This window comes from Phyllostomus hastatus, unplaced genomic scaffold (genome assembly GCF_019186645.2).
Source record: "Phyllostomus hastatus isolate PE091 unplaced genomic scaffold, TTU_PhHast_1.1 phas_contig_198, whole genome shotgun sequence".
In the NCBI taxonomy this organism is placed as follows: Eukaryota; Metazoa; Chordata; class Mammalia; order Chiroptera; family Phyllostomidae; genus Phyllostomus; species Phyllostomus hastatus.
In genome coordinates, this window is record NW_025333715.1 from 6,759,184 (window position 1) to 6,778,829 (window position 19,646).

Genomic DNA, 19,646 nt, shown 5'->3' on the forward strand with positions numbered 1-19,646 from the left:
AACAAAGGGTAAACACAGTGTGATGCTGCTTTAGGAGGAATCCACTCATGCCCATAAGCCGTCTTCTAGAGATACAAGGTGCTCAGTTGCAATTCGTGTCTCTGCCCTTCTGAAATGGTCTGATTTCGAGGTGTGCATGTATCAGAAGTACACACATAACACTTAGGGCTGGAATCATTTTTAATATTTAAATATAAAAGTGAGCACTGGCTCTTACTGTCTTAGATGGACACACAGGTCTAACAGCCAAAATGTGCAGCGGAAGTAAGCCGCTCTGCCCTCCCATCCCCATCCTGTGCTTTTAAGCTGCCACCAGCCTGTCTTCTTTTCCAAAATACATGGAAATTCACAGTGGCTGCTTTTACACTGCAGCTATAATGCTTTTGTATTTCTCACGGTGTACACATCAAAACAACAGCTGGTAACGATCAGGGGTACGTCCTTCCCAATGGCCCCCACATCAGCTACTGAGATCTGGTCGGGAGTCAATTTAGCAAAAGACATGGATGGCCAGAGTGGAGGAACCACCTGCACTGCCGCACTCTGGTATCGGAGTGAGGACAGAACTAGTAAGTCAGGACGGCTTGGAGGACACAGTTGCAAGTAGGGAGTCCAACCAGGTTTGGATAGGCCAGTGTACCCAAGTTTCAAAGAAAAAAAAAAACACATCAGGAGTTCAAACACTATTCAATTTTCAAACTTCTGCCAAGACAGGTCAGCTACAGCAGTAACAATCTAGATCTTTCCAGGAAGTGAAGGTAGAGCCCCTGGCATTCCTCCTGACAGCCCCGTGTTAGGCCCTAGAAGTATCTGGAACAGAAAAGGAAGGATGTAAGGCACTGTACAGACCAAGGATCTCATTTTTCATCCTCCGTAAAAGGGGGCAGACAAGTTCTTCAAAACAATGCTGATAGCACAATTGAGAACATGGAACAGATCCCAACCTCTACCCACACACGAACCGCCGGTCCAGCCAGGTGCGGGAGCCGTAACCAAGTCGTGGCTCCATCACTGGCAAAAAGCCCAGGGCCTGGGCTCACCTGCCGCTGCTGCAGTTGCTGCTGCTGCTCCATCTGCAGCTTCTCGGTCTCGAAGACAACAGGGAGAACCAGGATCATGAAGGAAGTTGTCCCGATCCACAAGGCTGCCCTAGAAAACCTGCAGGAGAATGTGTCAGCACTACGGTGAAGCAAACCAGGCAACTGCACCAAGAAGGAACAAAGTTTCCCATGCTATGTACGCCAGTGTTTTTGATAAACGTATTCTACCCAACTCTTGCCCCATACTCCGACCAGAAATGCGAGCAGCAGTCCTGGTAGCTGTATATCTAGTGAGAGCAGTTTTAACACTCTCCTGAGTTCTTACAAAGATACGAATACGTTAATTATCTCACCTACTCTGAAACGACCCTAATAAGGCCCCTGCCCGACAAGAATCCTCACTTTATAGAATAGCTAACTAAGACTAAGAAAGATTAAGGTACCACAAGTCCAAGGTCATTCAACGACCTTAGGTGGCAGGCTGGCTCCCAACCCAGGTATGCTACCTCAAAGCCCGTGTTCATTCATGGCACCCCAGACACACTCCGCCGTCTTTGCCCTTGTCCCTTACCTGTACATTTTTTGAGCCACAAAGAGGGAGAGATCAAAAGTGGCTCCGGCCGCGGACCGGATCCTCTCCGGAAACATCTCCGTCAGACCCCAGAGTCTTTCCAACAGGGTCTCATCCGGCTGTGGTGGAGGAGGCCCGGAGTCTTGGCCGAAGCGGCGGTAACCTCCTCCCGACGCCGGGACACGCCGAGCCGCCCACCGCCACCCCGGAGCTAGGGCACCCTGGGCCCAGAGGAGTCCCTAACTCCGCTTCTCGGAGAAGACGCTCCGACCTCGCCAGGCTCCGCTAAGTGCCTTTGCCCCGGTCCCGCAGCACGCGGAGCTCACACTCCCGGGCGGGACGCTCCCGACTGGAACCCCGCTCCCCGTCCCGCCCGGCCCCGCGGGGCCCCAGTACCTCCTCGTCGTCTTCCTCTTCCAGCTCCTCCTCAGTCCTCTCGGCATCACCCTTCGGAGGCAATTCGTCTGGGGACAGTGGAGCTCCAGGGCCAGCGGCGGCAACGGCGGCAGCCATGGCTGTAAGGAGACGCCGGAACCGGAAGAAGGAAGGCGAGTGTAGCGCGGAGCGGAGGATAGAGCGCCTTCCGGGAGCCGGAGGCCCGAGCGCTGCAGGCGAGTGACGCCCTCTGGCCCGGAGTCAGGAGGCAGCTGAGATTTCAGTGGAAATGTATACCGGGTAAACTTTCTCAATTATGGAATAATTCTGCAGTAATTCTGGTTAGGGGATTTCGCGGGTTCAGAAACCTGCATTTTTAACACACCTCCCATGGATCCCATTTATTTTATTTTTAATTATAGATTAATGTATTTTAATAGCAAACTTACAGGAACAGCCCAGAAGACATTAAAAATGTGCTTGCATGTAGGACAGCTCAGAAAAGCATAGCGAATGGATAAAATCTACCGTGATAAAAAATGCTACAAACACCACTTAGTTGCCATCAATAAGAAATTTACTTGTTTTTAAAAATCCAAAGCTGGCATCATCCAGAAAAATTTAGCAGGGTTATTTATATTGTCATAAAGTTGAACTGCTAAAATTGTTCACTGGAACATTTTGACCTGTGTTAATGCTTTATGTCCCCACATTTATATTTTAAAAATTCACACACACATGAAAATGGAAAAACTGCCAACACCTGATTTCTCACTTCCTCTGTTCCCTATTTTCCACTTGCAATCGTATACTTAGATACCTTTTGAGTCCACGTGGGGGGTGGGGGAGAGAAAACATTCAGAACTACCAATAACAGGAAGAGATTTTTTTTAAACAAGGAAATGTTTCCCATCATAGTGGATTTTAAGCACATTCTCCATGTATGCGGCATGCTAGCTGGATGTCTTTTTGGTGTAATTGTTACATGGTTGCCATGGACAGCACACAGGTTGGTGTCTTCAAAAAGGCCAACCAGATAGGCCTCACTCGCCTCCTGCAGAGCACCAGTAGCTGCACTCGGGAAGCGCAAATCTGTTTTCAAGTCCTGAGCGATTTCTTGCACCAAACACTGGAAGGGAAGTTTGTGAATCACAACTGAGACACAACTGAGAGTCCCATTACATGGCATTCTCTCCCAGGACCTACTCCACTAGTTTGGCTAAAAAAAAAAATAACAACAAACAAACAACAAAGAAAAACTCCCTGATTAGCAGATTTCTCCCTATTCTCCTAAGGAATGCTTCTGGAGGTCTTCACTTCCTTCTCCGGTTGACACTCTTCAGTTCATTCAATTCCTTCTTCATTATTTGGAATTCGGCAGTGGTCTCGGAGAACTGAAAGTAAAGCAGCAGACTGTTAGAAAGGACATTTCTGGGCTGTTTCAGGTTTTTCAAGGCCAGCCCTGAGCACTGGGGAAAGGCCCTGGGCATTCCTCTAACACCGCCAGCTGGCCTCTGCGACAGGAACCGCTTTGTAACTGGGCAGAATGTAACCACCTCAAGTACTTGAAGAACACAATCCACTCCATCCATGGTTTTTTAAAAATAACTTAATATATTTTAAAAAAAGCTTTTATTTATTTATTTTCAGAGAGAGGGGAAGGGAGGGAGAAGGAGAGGGAGAGAAACATCGATATGTGAGAGATGCATCAATCAGGTGCCTGTTGCAGCCCCAGCTAGGAACCTGGCCTGTAACCCTGGCATGAGCCCTGACTGGGAATTGAACCGGCGATCTTTGGTTCACAGGCCAGCGCTCAATTCACTGAGCCACACCAGCCAGGGCTCCATCAATGTTTTTGATCACCTAGGATTGCATGACACTCATTGTGTTAACAGCAGCACACCCCAGGGGATGAAAAAGGCAGAGATACTGGTGATTCTAAGCTAAAGGATTAATTGCTTCTAAGCTGTAGCTCCCATGATGCATAGGGCGAAAAACGTTTCAAAAAAAGAATGCCGCTTTCACCGGAATCTTTCAAGGGACTTCAGATATTCACGACAGGGACAGAGAGAACAACACTCTCTGAAGTAGAGGTCAGCTTACTATGAAGTAAGAGCCATACTTCCCGAGCAATCTGCTATCCTGAGTGCTTTACTTGTACGATTAACTCACTGCTAGTGACTCCCACTGTCATGCCTAGTTAATTGCTGATGAAACTAAGTTCTTCACACAGATCTCATAAGTTGCCTAAAGCCACACGACTGGTGTGCAGCGGGGCAGGAAGCCAGGAAGTCTGAGTCCAGACCGGGCGCTCTTAACCACTCCAGTGTACGCCCTCCTGCTTCTCAGTCAGCCTTCACGTGTCTCTCTGGGCCCAACAGGCTGCTGGGCTTTGTTGTTGTTGCCGTTTTAATCCTCAACTAAGGACATGTTTATTGATTTTAGAGAGAGAGGAAGAGGGTGGAGAGACAGGGGATGGGAGGGAGAGAGAGAGAAACGTCCATCAGTTGCCTCCCTTAACGTGCCCCACCACAGATCAAACCCAAACTAGGTATGCACCCTGACTGGGAATGGAACCACAGCCTTTCTGGTGTGTGGGACAACGCTCCAACCGACCGAGCCCCCCAGCCGGCGTGGCTGCTGGGTATTTATTGGCCACAGGAAACAGAGGCTGGTGCAGAGAGCTCCTGGGCAGGTCTGCACCAGGCACAGGCGAAGGCCCGCACGGGACAGGACACCTCCCAGCCATGAGACAGCCCTCCTTCCCTTCATCCCAGCCTCCGCTCCTCCCTTCGTTGTTCTGCACTCAGCTCAACTACCCGCTCCTGTGTGGCGCCCTCCTGGCTCGGAAGGACTCTCTCTCTGTCTCTCTCTCTCGCTCTCGCTCTCTCTCTCTCTCTCTCTCGCTCTCTCTCTCTCACGCGCTCACACCAGGCCCTGTACAGACTCTGAATGCTGCCTGTACCACGAGGAACTGTCATCACCTTTGTCCTCCATCCCCCGCTCTACTGGGAGTGCTTGAGGGCAGGGACTATGTCTGATTTCGGTTGTATCTTTGGATGCAAAGCACTGTCCCTGGGCACACGGGCACCTACAAGGTATGAGCTGCACGGGCCGACTCGAGGTGGAGCCTCCCTTGGAAGGGGAGCCCAGGCAGCCCCTCCCATCACCTTCCTCACCATGTCAAGCAGGAGGTCCACTTTCATCTGCAACAAACTGTTCTCTTCTTCCAACTGCTGGTTCCGCTTCCGGAGGCGCAGAGCCTCCCTCTGGTCCACGCCTCCACTGATCCCTGCCTCTGGTGGAAAGACAGGGGCGGCAGTTACCAGGAGGGTCTCCTCCCACAGTCCTGCTAGACAAAACGGCAGGAAACCAGCACACCTGCTATCCAGTGGCCATTTTCAAACTTCAGGTTTTGTCCGGCCAGGTTCATAGTGGGGGTTCCATAGTCAAGGCCCAGCTCCACCTCCCGGGTTGACCGATCCAACTGCGGGCGAGACACTGCGTGCCACTTCAGGCGGCCGCCACAGCCCTCACACTGCTGTCCCAGCGCCTCTGCTAACCACAGGCCCCCGGTAATTCCTCTCTCTCCTCTGTTCATTGCCCAACACATTTAACAATGCTTTCTGAAGTCAGAAAATCAAGTAACGTGTGACAAACACTTTTAAACTGTAAGAAAAATGAAACATACTGCTTTATATAATAGACGTTTTCTGAAACAGTTATCTATGTTGAAATTCGTAAAATGAATTCTTTTACATCTACTGTGAAAAATCCTTTTTTGAAGTGTAATGAGCCCAAGTTATCAGCTGCTTTCTGTGGAGGTATATGCAGGGTCGAGCAAAAGTAAGTTTACAATTGTGAATATGCAAAACACAGTTTATTCCTGTATCATTACTTAGTGGATTATTGCATTATTTTCCATACGAACCACTGTAAACCTGCGTTTGCCCACCCCGAGTGCCATGGACAAGCATCAAATGCTAATGCCCCACTAGCAGTAGCTGTATCATCCGACGTTTCTGCCCCTCACGGAGCACCACCCTGCGTCGGGCCTAGTGCTGGGTGTTCAGAGATGAACGCAGCCAGCTCTGCCCTGGAGGAGCCTGGACAAGTGGCCTGGGGAGCTGTGACAGAGCCTTCTGAAGGCCACGGATGGTGGCAGAACATCATCTTTTCGGAATGACTTGATTCTTAGACGTGACTGAAATCGACTCCTGGCCACGTCTTGGGCGTAAAGTGAAGTCAAATTGGATAGTACACGGAGCCAACCACCACGACGCTGACTGCCTTGCTGGGTTCCCGAGCAAGCTCTGACGGCGATTTCCACGGAGGAGTTGAAGTGATGTCAGCAGGAGCAGCAAGAGTGAAGAGCATGCCCCCTCCTCGGGTGCCTCTAGAGGACCCCACTCCCCACCCGGGACCAGCTCTCCCCTCGGCCACACGCACCCCGGGCTGCCCCTCGTCCTGCCACTCACGTTATGCAGGTTGGACAGAGAGGCAGACTTCCGAGGCGGAGTCTTCTTCGGGCTGAACGTGTTCCCAAAGAGAGGCATCTTCGGCCTGACGAAGGAAAGGTCGATGTTCCCTGTGCTGGGGGCAGAACAAGTCATGGGTACAAGCAGTGGAGTGAGCGACTTGTATGTCACTGCCCTAAAATCACTGCAACATACATCCTCTGGGGCTCGCCACAGCCCTGGCAGAGGCCCCCACATGTCCAGGGCTCGCCACGTGCCAGGCAGGCAGTACGCTGCAGCCTTTGCACGGAGAATCTCGGCTCTCGCACCCAGCCTCGGTAAGCTCCTCTCGTTATCCCAATTTGACAGATAAGGTTTAGAAACACTAAGGTCCTAAAAGGGAGCTAGAATTTGGATGCAGGTGTGTGCGGCCCTCCAGTTTCTGTTAACAAAGGCAAGCACCTGTCCTGCCTGTGTTAAACTTTGTCACAAGCTGACATCACCAGATGCATAGTCTGGAGCGAAGGATGCAATTCTACTTACTCCCGTACAATGGCGAGAATCACACTAGGCAATAGCTTTGGCATAGACTCCATTTTAAAGAAATGAAGCTGTATTTATACTTCACTTTCAGATAGATAACAGTGCCCCTCACTCAATGTATACATCAAAGGTCACCTGTCCTGTAGGTAGGTGAGGTGTCCAGTGGAAGGAGGCGGCCCATAACATGGCAGAGCTGACATCGCCAATATCTAACGGATGAGGAAAAGGAAGGGTCTGCACTAACTGCCTTTTAAGTCAGATCCCATCATCCACAAACAGCTCTGGCAGAGACCCATGCATGGGTCCTGAAACATTTGGGTGGACCTGGAGGACCCCTCGGCAGCCTTCTTTCTAGCGGAACTCCCCGGGGAGAGCCGGCTTGGCAGGCTCAGCACAAAGGAAGTGAACAGAGCATCTGGGTCCCACCCGTTACCCTGCGCTCCCCCGCCCCCACAAGCGGGACCCTGGGCCACAGGCTTCTTTATTTGTGATCAGGGAAAACAACAGTACCAGACCCGCCGGTGGTTAAAGCGCTTTAGTGTTTATAAAAAGCCGTGCCATGTGATGCTCACAGCAACACAGGGATGTCCCCATCTACGAATCAGGGACCGGAGGCTCAGGGAAGCTAAGTAACTTGCCCCCAGCAAACCGCGGGAAGGTGGTGGAACTGGGCTTCAAAACAAAGCCTAAAGCTCTGCGCCGACGAAGACAATCACTGCATCACTGTACAGTGCTTCCAGTTTGCAGTGGGCCATCAACTACACTATCTTATGTTAACCTAACAAGAAAATGAGCCTTCGGCTTTCATCGGTTTCCCAAAGGGATCCGCGTCGCCCAGGGTTCAGAGGCAGCCAAGTACGCGCCGCGCGGGTACCCGGCTCCCCCCAACGCGGCTCGTGGATTCAGTGGACGGCAGCGAACAAACGTTCGCTCGCGTGCCCTTCACAGCCCACCTAGGGGAGGAATCACTATCCCAATTTACAGTCAAGGAAAAACACTTCGACAGGGGCTGTCACCAGCTTGGGGTGAAGCCTGCCTTCGCCCCCTGCCCGGCGCCCTCGGGCCGCTCCAGCTGCCGGGAGGCGCTGGGTCCCCTAGGGAACGCCCGGACATCCTACCCTTCTTCAGCCCTCCGGAGACGCCGGGATGGAGACGTACTCTACAGGTTCCAGAAACCGGGTTCCAAATAAACGCCTACACCACCCGCAAGCCAGCCCCGAGGGTTCACCGTCCCCGCGGGCCACGCCACCGCCCGCCCGCCGCGCGCATGTGCAGCCCCGCCTCGGCCTCTACCACCGAGAAAGTGGGGGTGCCAGGCGCGGCGGAGCCCACTACGAGAGCCTCTGGGAAGCGCCAGAAACCCTCGAGGACTGCCCTCGATATGTTAAATGGACTCCACAAAGGGATTGTCTTCTGGAATCATTTACATGTCCCCCTGATATAGGATAGAACGAGGAACTACACTCGCTCTCCCCCCGGATCCATGGGTCTGGTTTCTCTAACTTACACTGGCCGTCACCTTGGTAACCGCGTCTGGCGGCGCGCGCGGAGGTTCCATTGTTGTGGGACTGGGGGACGTGGTGGTCGCGCCTGGCGTTGCCTGGAGAATGCCGGGACTCACAGTAGCAAAATGGGCCTCTCCCTGTTTGCCCCTCTGCTCTTCCTCCCTCGCGACTACAAAGCAAAGGGCACCCCTTCCTAGTGGGTGTGGAGGCAACAGGCGTCCGCTGTCGCATGCAGAACTTTGCAGGGTCACCTGAGGGAGCTGTGACTGAACCGGCCCCGAGTTCGCGGCCCTGGCCGGCGTCCTCAGGTAAGCCCGACGGAGGAACGGTGGCCCACCCTCCCCGCCTGCCCACGCCCGACTCTCTTCGGTTTATACAAGCGGTGGAAACTGAGGCTCAGGGGCCGCTTCGCGGTCTCACAGTGAGCAAGGGGCAGGGAACTTCTACAGAGTCAACGCTAGGTCTCCCGCAGTCCTCACCCAGTGTGTTCGTAGTTGCATTTGATAAATGAAGAAACTCGGGGTGCCTGGTGGGTGCGGGCTGTCCAGACAAGGAGGTGCAGCACCCATGCATGGGTCTGCGGCTCCGAGTGTAATTTTCTTCCAGCTACACCTCACTGCATCGAGAAGGGGAGAGTTCCACGTCCTAGAACCAAAATCTGCACGGTCTAGCCCGGCGCTGGCCGGGAAACATGATGTGGGCCGCATATGTCATTTAGAATTTTCTGGTAGCCATATCTTTAAAAGTGAAAAAAAAAAAAAAGAGCAAATCAGGTGATATTAATTTGAATAATATTTAACTCCAAGTGTCTCGAATATTATCATTTTAATGTTGTGTAATTAATATATTTAAAGTGGTACTGCTTCATTTTCTAATTTTTTAAAAAGATTGTATTTATTTATTTTTAGAGAGGGGAAGGGAGGGAGAAAGAGAGAGAGAGAAATAACAATGTGTGGTTGCCTCTCACATGGCCCCCCACTGGGGACCTGGCCTGCAACCCAGGCATGTGGCCTGACTGGGAATCGAACCAGCGACCCCTTGGTTTGCAGTCCTCGCTCAATCCACTGAGCCACACCAGTCAGGGCTCTAAATTTCTTATGTATTTTATTTTTAGTGAGAGGGGAAGGCAGGGAGAAAGAGAAGGAGAGAAACATCCATCCCCTCTGGCACGCGCCCCAACAGGGGGCCGGCCACAACCCAGGTACGTGCCCCGGCCATCTTTCCCTTTGCGGGAGGACGCTCCACCCGCACTGAGCCACACCGGTCAGGGGTGCTGCTTCATTTTCATATTGAAATAAAAAGGTTACCTCTTCAGTCGCACACCGACCCAGTTCAAAGGGCTTGCCTGTCACACGTGGCTTAGTGGCTGCTGTGATGCACAGGTCTAGCCTTTTCCTACCTTTCTGCCCTGCGCCCCTCTGCTTGGATGGTGTTTCCCCTCTCCTTTTTTTTAATTTAAATTATTTTATTGTTGTTCAGTTACAGTTGCCCATGTGTTCTCTCCACTTCCTCCCCTGTCCTTTTATCTAACTAAATCCTGCTCTTCCTTCAAGCCTTGGCCGTGCTGACTCGGTCAGGGCCCACTGTTGCGTCATCTTGTAGCACTGTGTGACCCTTCGAAGATGTGGTCAGAGTTATTTATTCACGATTACTTCATCTAATTGTTTGGTCATCGTGCCTCCCCGAGTAGACACAGCTCCTTCGGGGCAGGGGTCAAGTCTGGTCAGCTCCCCCTCCTGTCCCCGGGAGGAAGAGACTGCTGGCTTGTGTTAGGCACTCTCACTAGGCATTGAGTTACCCAAGGTTAAACTGAATACAAGTCAACTTGTGTTTTTTTTTAAGATTTTATTTATTTTTACAGAGAAGGGAAGGAAGGGAGAAAGAGAGGGAGAGAAACATCAGTGTTTGTGAGAGACACATCAATCTGTTGCCTCTCACACGCCCCCTACTGGGGACCTGGCCCACAACCCAGGCATGTGCCCTGATTGGGAATCGAACCTGCCACTTTTGGGTTCCAGGGCTGGTGCTCAATCCACTGAGCCACGCCAGCCAGGGCAAAAGTCAGTTTATTTAAAATATGTTGACTTAAAACAAGGACGTTCCAGTCTCAGCTGCCGGAATCTGCTTCGTGAGGGCAGGATGTTTCTCACTGTTCTCCTCACCTGCCCCCGGCGCACAGCGCAGCGCTGGGCACGGGGTAGACACTCAGCTGAGTCCCCTCCCCTGTCCTTTGTTCCTCCTTAAGTGCTGACAATACAAACTTAATATGTTTCAGAGAACACTTATTCTAAAACGGTATGATGAAACATTCAGAAGGGAACAAACTATGTATTTTTAACATTTCTCTAAGAAAGCATAATATTCAATTCTCCCCATTAGACATGAGTAATAATGTTAAGCTGAAGCAAGACGCTTCGTGACAGGGTCACGCTGAACCTGGCTTCTCGGAGAACATGTAATTTGCCAGTCACGCTGGAGAGGGGGTGGGAGGAAAGTGAGGAGCCCTACAATGCACCTGCCTGCTCCCACCCGTCTCCCCCTTGCCTGTTAGCTAAAGGCGAGGAGCAGGAGGGAGGAAAGAGTATTGACCTGGGTCTGGGCCAGCCCTTCCCATGATCCCCCTGACTTGAGGTGGCCCGAAATGGACAGTCTCTTTGGACTAGAAAGAAGTGTGGTGGAAATCCCTAAGGAGGAATCCCTAAGGAGGAACTTCCCTAATGGAGAAAGCTGTAAAAGCAAATCATTCCACTTTAGTATTATAAGCGCCGTGACGGAGAGGTGAAAGCGGAACCCTGGGCTGCACAGAGGACAGGGTGGTGCTAATGACCCGGGGCGAGTGAAGAAGGTCTTCCAAAAGATGCATCATCCAGCGGAGCTTTGGAGAGAGGGAGCAGCCCGTGCAAAGGCACAGAGGCGTGAGGCACAGCATGGCAGGGCCAGGAAGGAGTTCGTGGGGCAGGCCGGTGGGACACACGCCTGGGGAGACGAGGGTGGGACCGAAGGCGTGAGCAGGAGGAGAGCCAGGGAGGCGCGGGGAAGGGCCCCTTGCTTGAGTTTTCCACCAAACTCTGCTTCCATTTTCTCTTTCCTTCCATTCTGTATGAGCGTCTGGAGGGCAGATGGCAACGTTTTTCCCTCACTATAACCAGGCTTCTGCCGCCAGGTCGTGGATGTGGAGGACCCACAGGTGGTAGTGGTGAACTCCTGGCTGCAAAGCAAAGGCCCAGGAGGCAGGGTAGCGGTAGGGCCAGTTTCTGGAGAAGGAGCAGGAGCCTCTGGTAGATCAGGCCCCTCATGCTGAGGAGATGGACCCGAGTCAGAGAATCACAGCTGAAAGGGGTCGGTCTCAGGGACCTTGTCCGTATCTCTGGCTTCCTGGGTGAGGCTCAGAGAGGCAAACAAGGTTTGATTTTATTTCTAATTTGTAGACTCGCTTGCTGGGTCCTCTGGAGCCTGAGCCTTTTCAGCATCTCAGTCTCCTTGTTTTTATTTTTTTTTAAGATTTTCTTTGATTTATTTTTAGAGAGGGAAGGGAGGGAGAAAGAGAGAGAGAGAGAAACATCAATGTGCGGTTGCTGGGGGCCATGGCCTGCAACCCAGGCATGTGCCCTGACTAGGAATCGAACCTGCGACACTTTGGTTCACAGCCTGCGCTCAATCCACTGAGCTACGCCAGCCAGGGCCTGAGTCTCCTTATTTTTAAAACTACAATTGTCCCTTTAACTTATCATGGGGTTTTTTTTTTCAATCAATAGGTATAGCACTTTAAATATTTTCTCTTCTTTATGATTTTTTAAAACATTTTTATTTATTTATTTTTAGAGAGAGGGGAAGTGAGGGAGAAGGAGAGAAACATCAATGTGTGGTTGCCTTGCACGCCCCCTATTGGGGACGAGGCCAGCAACCCAGGCACATGCCCTGACTGGGAATTGAACTGGCAACACTTTGGCTTGCAGCCCATGCTTAATCCACTGAGCTATACCAGCCAGGGCTCTTCCTTATGATTTTTAAATAATATCTTCTGTTTTCTAGTTCACTTTGTTGTAAGAATACAGTATATAATACATATAATTTACGAAGTGTGTGTTAGCCGGCTGTGTAGGCTATCGAAAAGGCTTCCAGGCACTCCATAATTCGGTTCAGGAGTCAAAAGTCATATGTGGATTTTCCACTACATGGGGGCAGCCCTTCCTCATCCTCTTACTGTTTGAGGGTCAAGTGTATAACAGTGTCGTTGGGGCTGGGGTGGGGAGCATCAGCGGGGAGAAAGGCAAGGTGTGAGTGCCACGGTCACTCGACAGTGGGCTTCTCAGACCGAAGCCTCCGCTCCCCACGTTGCGTGCGGCGTGTGCCTCCGGCGGCCCTGCCTGTCAGAGGAGCGCGGCGGTGCTTCTTAAGATAGTTCGTGCTCTTTGTGATTTCCAGGAGGCTGGCTGAACAGAGAACAAGATCCGTGTGAGAAATGGGAGGCCCTTAAAAGTGAAAACTTGCTACCATCGGTCAGTTTACGAGACCCTGGACAGTGGTTTATTTCAAGAAGATGGAAATCATCAACATCACCGCCATGCCCGTGGTGCCGGTGGCCGAGCCCCTGACCGTCTCACTCACCTCCGGGCACGCGATGCAGAGTGCTTCGAGGAAGAGTCTGGGAGGCAGCCTGCCCTGTATCCTTCTGTGGTGCCGCTCACGGTCGAGACCAAGTGCACCAGCCGCAGAGGTGTAACCTGCAAGCACCGAGTTTAGGACGTACATTACTTACTAACTCGTTCCTTACACATCCGTTGCTTTTCTTCATGTCTTAAGTTCTTCCTAGCCTCTAAAAGCCTTGGAGACTCTGAAGGATTATTTGATTTGACTTTGGTTTACTAAGATAATCAGAAAGAGCTCAGACAGAAGTATTGGAAATATTTGTTGAAAGAATGAGGAAGAAGAGGAAAAAAAGCTCTTTTTTTTTTCCATTGTCTCCTTCTTTCCCCTTTCCCTTCCAAAGAATTACAGTTATAGGTAGCAACTAAAGGGTCATTGTGCAGGCTTCTATCCTCAGACAAGTGAACTTAAGACTCAGTTTAAAAAATGTGTTTAAGTTGAGCTTAGAGAAAGAGAGGAAGGGAGACAGATGGACACACAGACACATTGATTTGTTGTCCGAGTAGCTGGGCATTCACGGTTGCTGCTTGTGTGCACCCCGACCCAGGACGGAGCCCCCAGCGTTGTCAAATCAGGGTGAGGCTCTAATCAATGGAACCACGTGGTCAGGGCAAAAAAAATTTTTTTACTCTGGTTGATCTGCCCTCTTCTCACCTGCCAGCGCATTTGCCTGGGCCCCCGCCTTTGCCCTTCTGGCATCATCCAGGCTCTGCCAGCATCTAACTTCTCTAGTCCTGCCTTTGTTGACCACCCCCCCACCACCACCACTTCTGACCTTGAACTATATCCCAGGGGTGCACAGAATCCCATCTCTGGACGGCTTAGAGCTTGTCCAGCAAATAACCCTCTCAGGTTATAAATAACCGCAGCTCCTTCCATCTCCTGAAGAGCTCATTTCCCTTCAAGTCACGCTGCTGCCAGCCAGACTGCACAAACCCTGCCGGGCCTCTCCTGTCCCACACCTCTCCGAAACCCCCCTCAAGATGAGCTCGTGGGAGCTCATCAGGATCTGCTTCACTGTGCCTTGCTTTCCTGAGCCTTTTCTAATGCTCCTTCTTTCTTCTTAATCCCACACTCATCTCGTCCTAACCAACCCACTGGGTTTGTTATGTCCCTCCTCGGCACCTTCATTTGTCACGTACCCTCCGGTTTGTAAGAACCCTTGAAGGTAATGGAAGAAAGAGTGACTCCTGCTTTTTGTGAAGGCAGCGAGGAGTGATGGGATTATGGGGCTTTTACGGAGGATATGTCCTGGACCAACTGAAGCTCAGACAGAAGGGAATTCAGAGAGAGAGGAACACCAGATGGGCCAGGGAAGTGGGCAAAGATTTGGACAATGATAAACAAGGTCGAGATGCACTTTGACCCAGGCTCCTGAAAACCTCTCTTAAGGGAGAAATCCAAAATATGGAAATAGCACTCTGTGCGACTGTGTGTGTAAATAATTTGCAAAAAGTTGTAAACAATTTAAATATTCAATAGTCAAGGAACAGCTAAGTGTATTAAGGTGCATCCTCTACAGGGATTCATATAATGCCATTTCAAACACTATGGAAATTATTTAGCTCTACGGAAGTATGTTAATGAGTGGGAGAGAAGTCAGAGTAGCCACAGGCATACACTGAGCTTGTACCTCTGCAAAAAAGTACTGGAAGGAAGTCTCCCCAAATCCTAACAGGACTTGTTAGGGTGGTAGCATAATGGATGATTGCTTTTTATGTTTTCCAAGGTATTTGGAATATAATTTTCATTTAGAATTTATAAAGCAACTCATCTTAAACAAGAGAAAAGAAGTGTTGAAAAGAAAAGAAGGGAGTGGAGGGACAGCACAGGGAAGCAGCACAGGCGGGGAAGGAGGGAGCCCTAGCCCCCGCCCCCGCCCCCGCCCCGCCCCCTTCCAACTGGCACCGCCCTGCTGGCATGTGGCACCGCCCACAGAGCTTCCTTAGCCCCGCCCCCAGCCTGCCTCATCGGCTCCATCCACCAGGTGAACCAGAAGATGGCTGAGATAGACCTCAGCCGCCAGCTGTTGGACAGCAGCCTGGTGAGTGTCGGGGGTTGGGGCTGGGCCGGGCTTTCAGGAAGGAAGGGCCCTGCCGGCCCCTCCATTTATTGGAAAGCACATCTGCCTAATAGAGGTCTCAAAGAGAAATTATTTCGTTAATGAAATTTATTTTTTAGAGCAGTTGCGGGTTCACCACAACGTGGAGCTGAACGTACAGAGTCCTCACACACCCGTCCCCACACATGCGCAGCCTCCCCGTCACCAGAGCAGCGCATTCGTTGTGACTTAGGAGCCTAAATTATGACAAATGTTGTCATCCCCCAAAGCTCGTCCTTTACATTAGGGTTCTCTCTTCGCGCTGGGAGTTTGGACAGATGTGTACCCACGTGTATCCACGTTTGGTGGGGCCTCACAGGATGACTCCACGGCCCCGGAACCCTCTGTGCCCCTTCCCCCCGCCAACCCCGGCAACCACGGACCCAGTTACTGTCTGCACAGCTGTACCTTTTCCGGGATGTCATATGGCTGGGACCCTGCAGCCGGTAGCCTTTTCGGGTTGGCTGCTTCCACTTAGTGATTTGCATTTAAGGTTCCTCCGTGCCTTTTCGTGGCCTGATGAGTCATTTCTTTTTAGTAGCTTCATGATCTGGATGGACCAGTTTATCCATCGCCCACTGAAGGACATCTTGGTTGCTTCCAAGTGTTGGCAATTTTGAGTAAAGTTGTGATAAATAGCCATGTGCAAGGCTTCATGTGGACACGATATTCAGTTCATTTGGCTGAAGACCAAGGGGTGTGACTCCTGGACGGAGTGCCGAGTGTGTTGAGGCCGGGAGATGCTGCCAAACTGTCTCTCACAGTGGCGGCGCCGTTTTCCATTCCCACAGCAGTGAGGGGAAATCCTTGTCGCTCCGCGCCCCTGTCCGCATCTGGTAGTGTCAGTGTCCTGGATGTTGGCCACTCGAATGGGTATGTAATGGTATCTCATTGTTTTCATTAGAAATTCTCTAATGGTATGTGATGTTAAGCATCTTTTTTATATGCTCACTTGCCATCTGTATTTCTCCTTTTTAAAAAAAATTTATGTATTGATTTTAGAGAGACAGGAGATGGGGGGAGAGAAACGTGGATTTGTTTTTCCACTTATCCACGCATTCAGCGGTTGCTTCTTGTATGTGCTCTGATGGGAGATCGAACCTGTAACCTCGTTGTATTGGGGCGACGCTCCGACCCACGGAGCCACACAGTCAGGGCTGTATGTCTTCTGAAGTGAGGTGTCTGTTAAGTTCTTTGCTCCATTTGTCAGAAAAATGTATTGCTTTTTTTAGAGAGAAAAAGGAAGGGAGGGAGGGAGGGAGACATGAATTTGTTGTTGCACGTACTTAACCGTTCACTGGTTACGTCTTGTATGTGCCCCGACCGGGGATGGAACCTGCGACCCTGGCGCATTGGGGCGATGCTCCGAGTGACTGAGCTGCCTGGCCAGGGCTTGGCTTCATTTTTTAACTGATTTGTTTATTTTCTTATTGTTGGGTTTCAAGCATTCTTTGTATGTGTTTGATCACAGTTCTTTTTTTTTATTTTAATCATTGTTCAAGTACAGTTTCTCCCTTTTACTCCCATTCCAGCCCACCCACCCATCCCTCCCCACTTCCCTCCCATTACCACCCTCCCCCTAGTTTTTGTCCATGTGTCCTTTAAACTTGTTCCTGTAAACCCTTCCCATTCTCCCCAGAAATTCCCTCTTCTCTCCCCTCTGGTCACTGTCAGTCTGTCCCCAATTTCAGTGTCTTTGGTTATATTTTGCTTGTTTCTTTGTTTTGTTGTTTAGGCTCCTGTTAAAGGTGAGATCATATGGTATTTGTCTTTCACTGCCTGGCTTGTTTCGCTTAGCATAATGCTTTCCAGCTCCATCCACGCTGTTGCAAAGGGTAGGAGCTCCTTCTTTCTTTCTGCTGCATAGAATTCCATTGTGTAAATGTACCATAGTTTTTTGATCCATTCATTTACTGATGGGCATCTAGGTTGCTTCCAGCACCTAGCTATTGTAAATTGTGCTGCTATGAACATCGGGGTGATCACAATTCTTTATTGTGCGTGTCCTTTACAGCTCGGTTCCCCCAGGCTGTGGCCCGTGTCCTCGCTCTCTCGACTTTGTTGCGGAGCAGGTTTCAATGTTAATGAAGCCCAGCTACCAACCGTTGCTTCCGTGGATCGTGTCTTTGGTGTTGCATCCAAAAGGCTACTGCCTTACCCAGGGTCATTAAGTTTTTCTCCTGTGTTACCTTCTAGGAGTTTTATAGGTTTGCGTTGTACACGCAGGTCTATGAGCTGTTCTGAGTTAATTTTTGTGAAGAGCGTAAGGTCGGGGCCTCGGTTCACTTGCTTGCGTGCGGGTGTGCGGTTTCAGCACTGGTTGGTGAAAAGACTGTTTTTGCTGCATTGAGTTGCCTTTCACCCTTTGTCCAAGTTCGGTTGACTGTGTTTATGTGGATCTGTTTCTGGCTCTCTGTTCTGTTCCACCTATTGTCTGTCTGTTCTTTGCCAATGCCACCCTGTCTTGATTACCGTTGTTCCATAGTGACTCTTGCAGTCAAGTAACGTCACTTCTCCTTCACTATTGTGTGTGCTTTTCTGGGTCTTTTGTCAGTCTGCACCCAGTTTAGAGCTGGTTTGTCAGTGTCTTCTCCTGTGGCCAGAATGGTTTCTCTCGCCTCCATGCCACCCTACGGGATGGCACTGAGGAGCGCAGGGCCCGTGAGTGGGTAAGAAGCGCTCCCTAGATGCGTACAGATGCACGATGCACGAGGGAGCCCTGCCCTGCCGAGTCCCAGACCCTCCTGCTGGCATCTCCTGTGTCTGCTCCCTCTCTCGTGCCCTCCGTGCCCTCCGTGCGTGTCTCCCCCAGGCTCTGGCCGTGAACCTGGTGTAGCGTCGAGGCCAGTCTCCCTCGGGAGCGTGTTCGCCGGTCATCACAGCTTCACCACTCACTTCAGAGGCAGGCGCGTTGCTTCCGCTCGCTGCTTCTCGGCCGCTCCACCCAAGACGAGTGCAAGTGCCCCTTCTGGGCACACTCCTGTCACCCTGTCCCTCCCCACAGCAGCTCCACTCACCTCTTGGTCACCGGCTCCTCCCACCACTCCGGGCCCTCGTAGGGCAGGGACGGCGACACTGCACGCTGCAGCATCTTTCTCGACAGCCGCACAGCGTTGGGCTGTTCGTTTGGCTCGGGGAATACGTGTGGGGTGGATAATACATTTGCAAATTGTAGCTTCTGGCCTGTGTCGCAGTCTCATGTTCCCAGCCACCTAGAGGCGGGATACCTACCCCTAACGAATCATCTGGGTGCCCTGGAGCTTTCGAAAACTCAAAGTGCAAATTGCAAGGTCTGGGGCCGTGTGCCCCTTGATTGGCCCCGTTTGAACGGAACTGCTCTGAAAGGCTCCTGCAAGATACGAAGGGTGCTGGGCAAGGCGTAGGAGGAAGACTTTTTACTGTGCCGTTTGATTTTATACTGTGACAATGACTGGTTTTTAAACATTTAAACAGAGCTAACTATTCAGGAGCCACAATCAACAATTCAGGACCCAACACAGACCTAAGGAGTAAGCCTCTCTAATGAGTCTGGATACCTGAGTGATCCCCCGAGATCTGGTCCCCGGCCAGGTTTGGGAGCTGCCTTCCCAGGAACAGCCCCACCCGTAGGTGCGCTGTCACCTCACGTGCAAACTCAGCCCCAGACCAGTCTCATCGCTTCCCCTAAAATTCGCTGCTGTCCAACGTTCGACTGTCCTTTCCGTGCCCTCGGTGTGTGGGGCCCTGCGCCCTCCTAAGGCCCTGACTGTGGCGGCATCCTGGGAAGGAGCAGAGACCTCGCTGTTTTGCTGCATTGCCACCCACCCACCAATTCACCATCCTCATCCTTGTGCACTTGACCAGAGCAGCGGTGTGGAAACACACCTTGCTTACGTGACCCCGTTCCCACACGCTCACGCCTGCGCACGTGCCAAGGGGCGTTTCAGTGTATCAAGCCCAGGAGACGGGTGCCTCGCCTCTTCCCCCAGCCCTCAAGCCCCGCCCCCGCTGGGCAGCCCCGACTGCTGCTGCTCACACGGGTCTCCAGGGGGTGAACCCTAAACCCCGTAGTTTCATGTTCCCCAGGCGCTGACGTGGCTCTCGGCACGGGCGGGGGCAGTTCCCGGAGGGTGAGAACACCAAAGCCCGCAGCTTTGCGGGCTCTGCGACGCAGGCGCAGTGCGTTCCGGGTGGGTGGTCGGCACAGCCCCTCAGGCCACCAACATGTGTGCAGCCTGCGTTCCTCCTCAGGAGGGGGCGGGGGTAGGAGAGGAGGCATCAGAGATCAAGAGAAATTTCTTGAGAGGTCACGTGTATAGTAATCAATAATAATAATAATACTAATTAGTCTTTATTGAGGAGCTCCTCTGTGGTAGCCTCCGTGCTTGTATTTTAAGATGCATTCGATACTTTCTATCTGATCCTTGC

The 19,646-nt window shown here is 51.4% G+C and overlaps 3 protein-coding genes across 6 annotated transcripts in view; 1 reads left to right on the forward strand and 2 right to left on the reverse strand.

Annotated features, from left to right (window-relative positions):
- Positions 1-162: 162 nt before the first annotated feature.
- On the reverse strand, positions 163-2,154 carry TOMM22 (translocase of outer mitochondrial membrane 22). The gene is made up of 4 exons (XM_045834942.1): positions 2,008-2,154; positions 1,612-1,730; positions 1,041-1,158; positions 163-810 (listed from the first exon to the last, which is right to left on the reverse strand). The coding sequence occupies exons 1-4, from the start codon at positions 2,122-2,124 to the stop codon at positions 736-738; spliced, it is 429 nt and encodes a 142-aa protein (XP_045690898.1). The 5' UTR covers positions 2,125-2,154; the 3' UTR covers positions 163-735.
- Positions 2,155-2,545: 391 nt separating this feature from the next.
- CBY1 (chibby family member 1, beta catenin antagonist) lies at positions 2,546-8,238 on the reverse strand. 4 transcript variants are annotated; one of them, XM_045834956.1, is made up of 6 exons: positions 8,105-8,238; positions 7,122-7,195; positions 6,465-6,579; positions 5,368-5,473; positions 5,166-5,284; positions 2,546-3,380 (listed from the first exon to the last, which is right to left on the reverse strand). In XM_045834956.1, exons 2-6 carry the CDS (start codon positions 7,184-7,186, stop codon positions 3,300-3,302), a joined length of 486 nt encoding a protein of 161 aa, XP_045690912.1. In that variant the 5' UTR covers positions 7,187-7,195; positions 8,105-8,238; the 3' UTR covers positions 2,546-3,299. The 4 variants fall into 4 exon arrangements, with proteins under 4 accessions (XP_045690912.1, XP_045690913.1, XP_045690914.1 ...); XM_045834957.1 differs by having other exon boundaries at positions 8,145-8,227; XM_045834958.1 differs by lacking the exon at positions 7,122-7,195.
- Positions 8,133-19,646, forward strand: part of FAM227A (family with sequence similarity 227 member A) — a 39,018-nt gene continuing 27,504 nt past the window's right edge. The window contains 4 exon segments of the mRNA XM_045834774.1: positions 8,133-8,289; positions 11,641-11,732; positions 12,996-13,155; positions 15,100-15,182. Of these exon segments, the coding sequence (XP_045690730.1) occupies positions 8,133-8,289; positions 11,641-11,732; positions 12,996-13,155; positions 15,100-15,182 (492 nt within the window).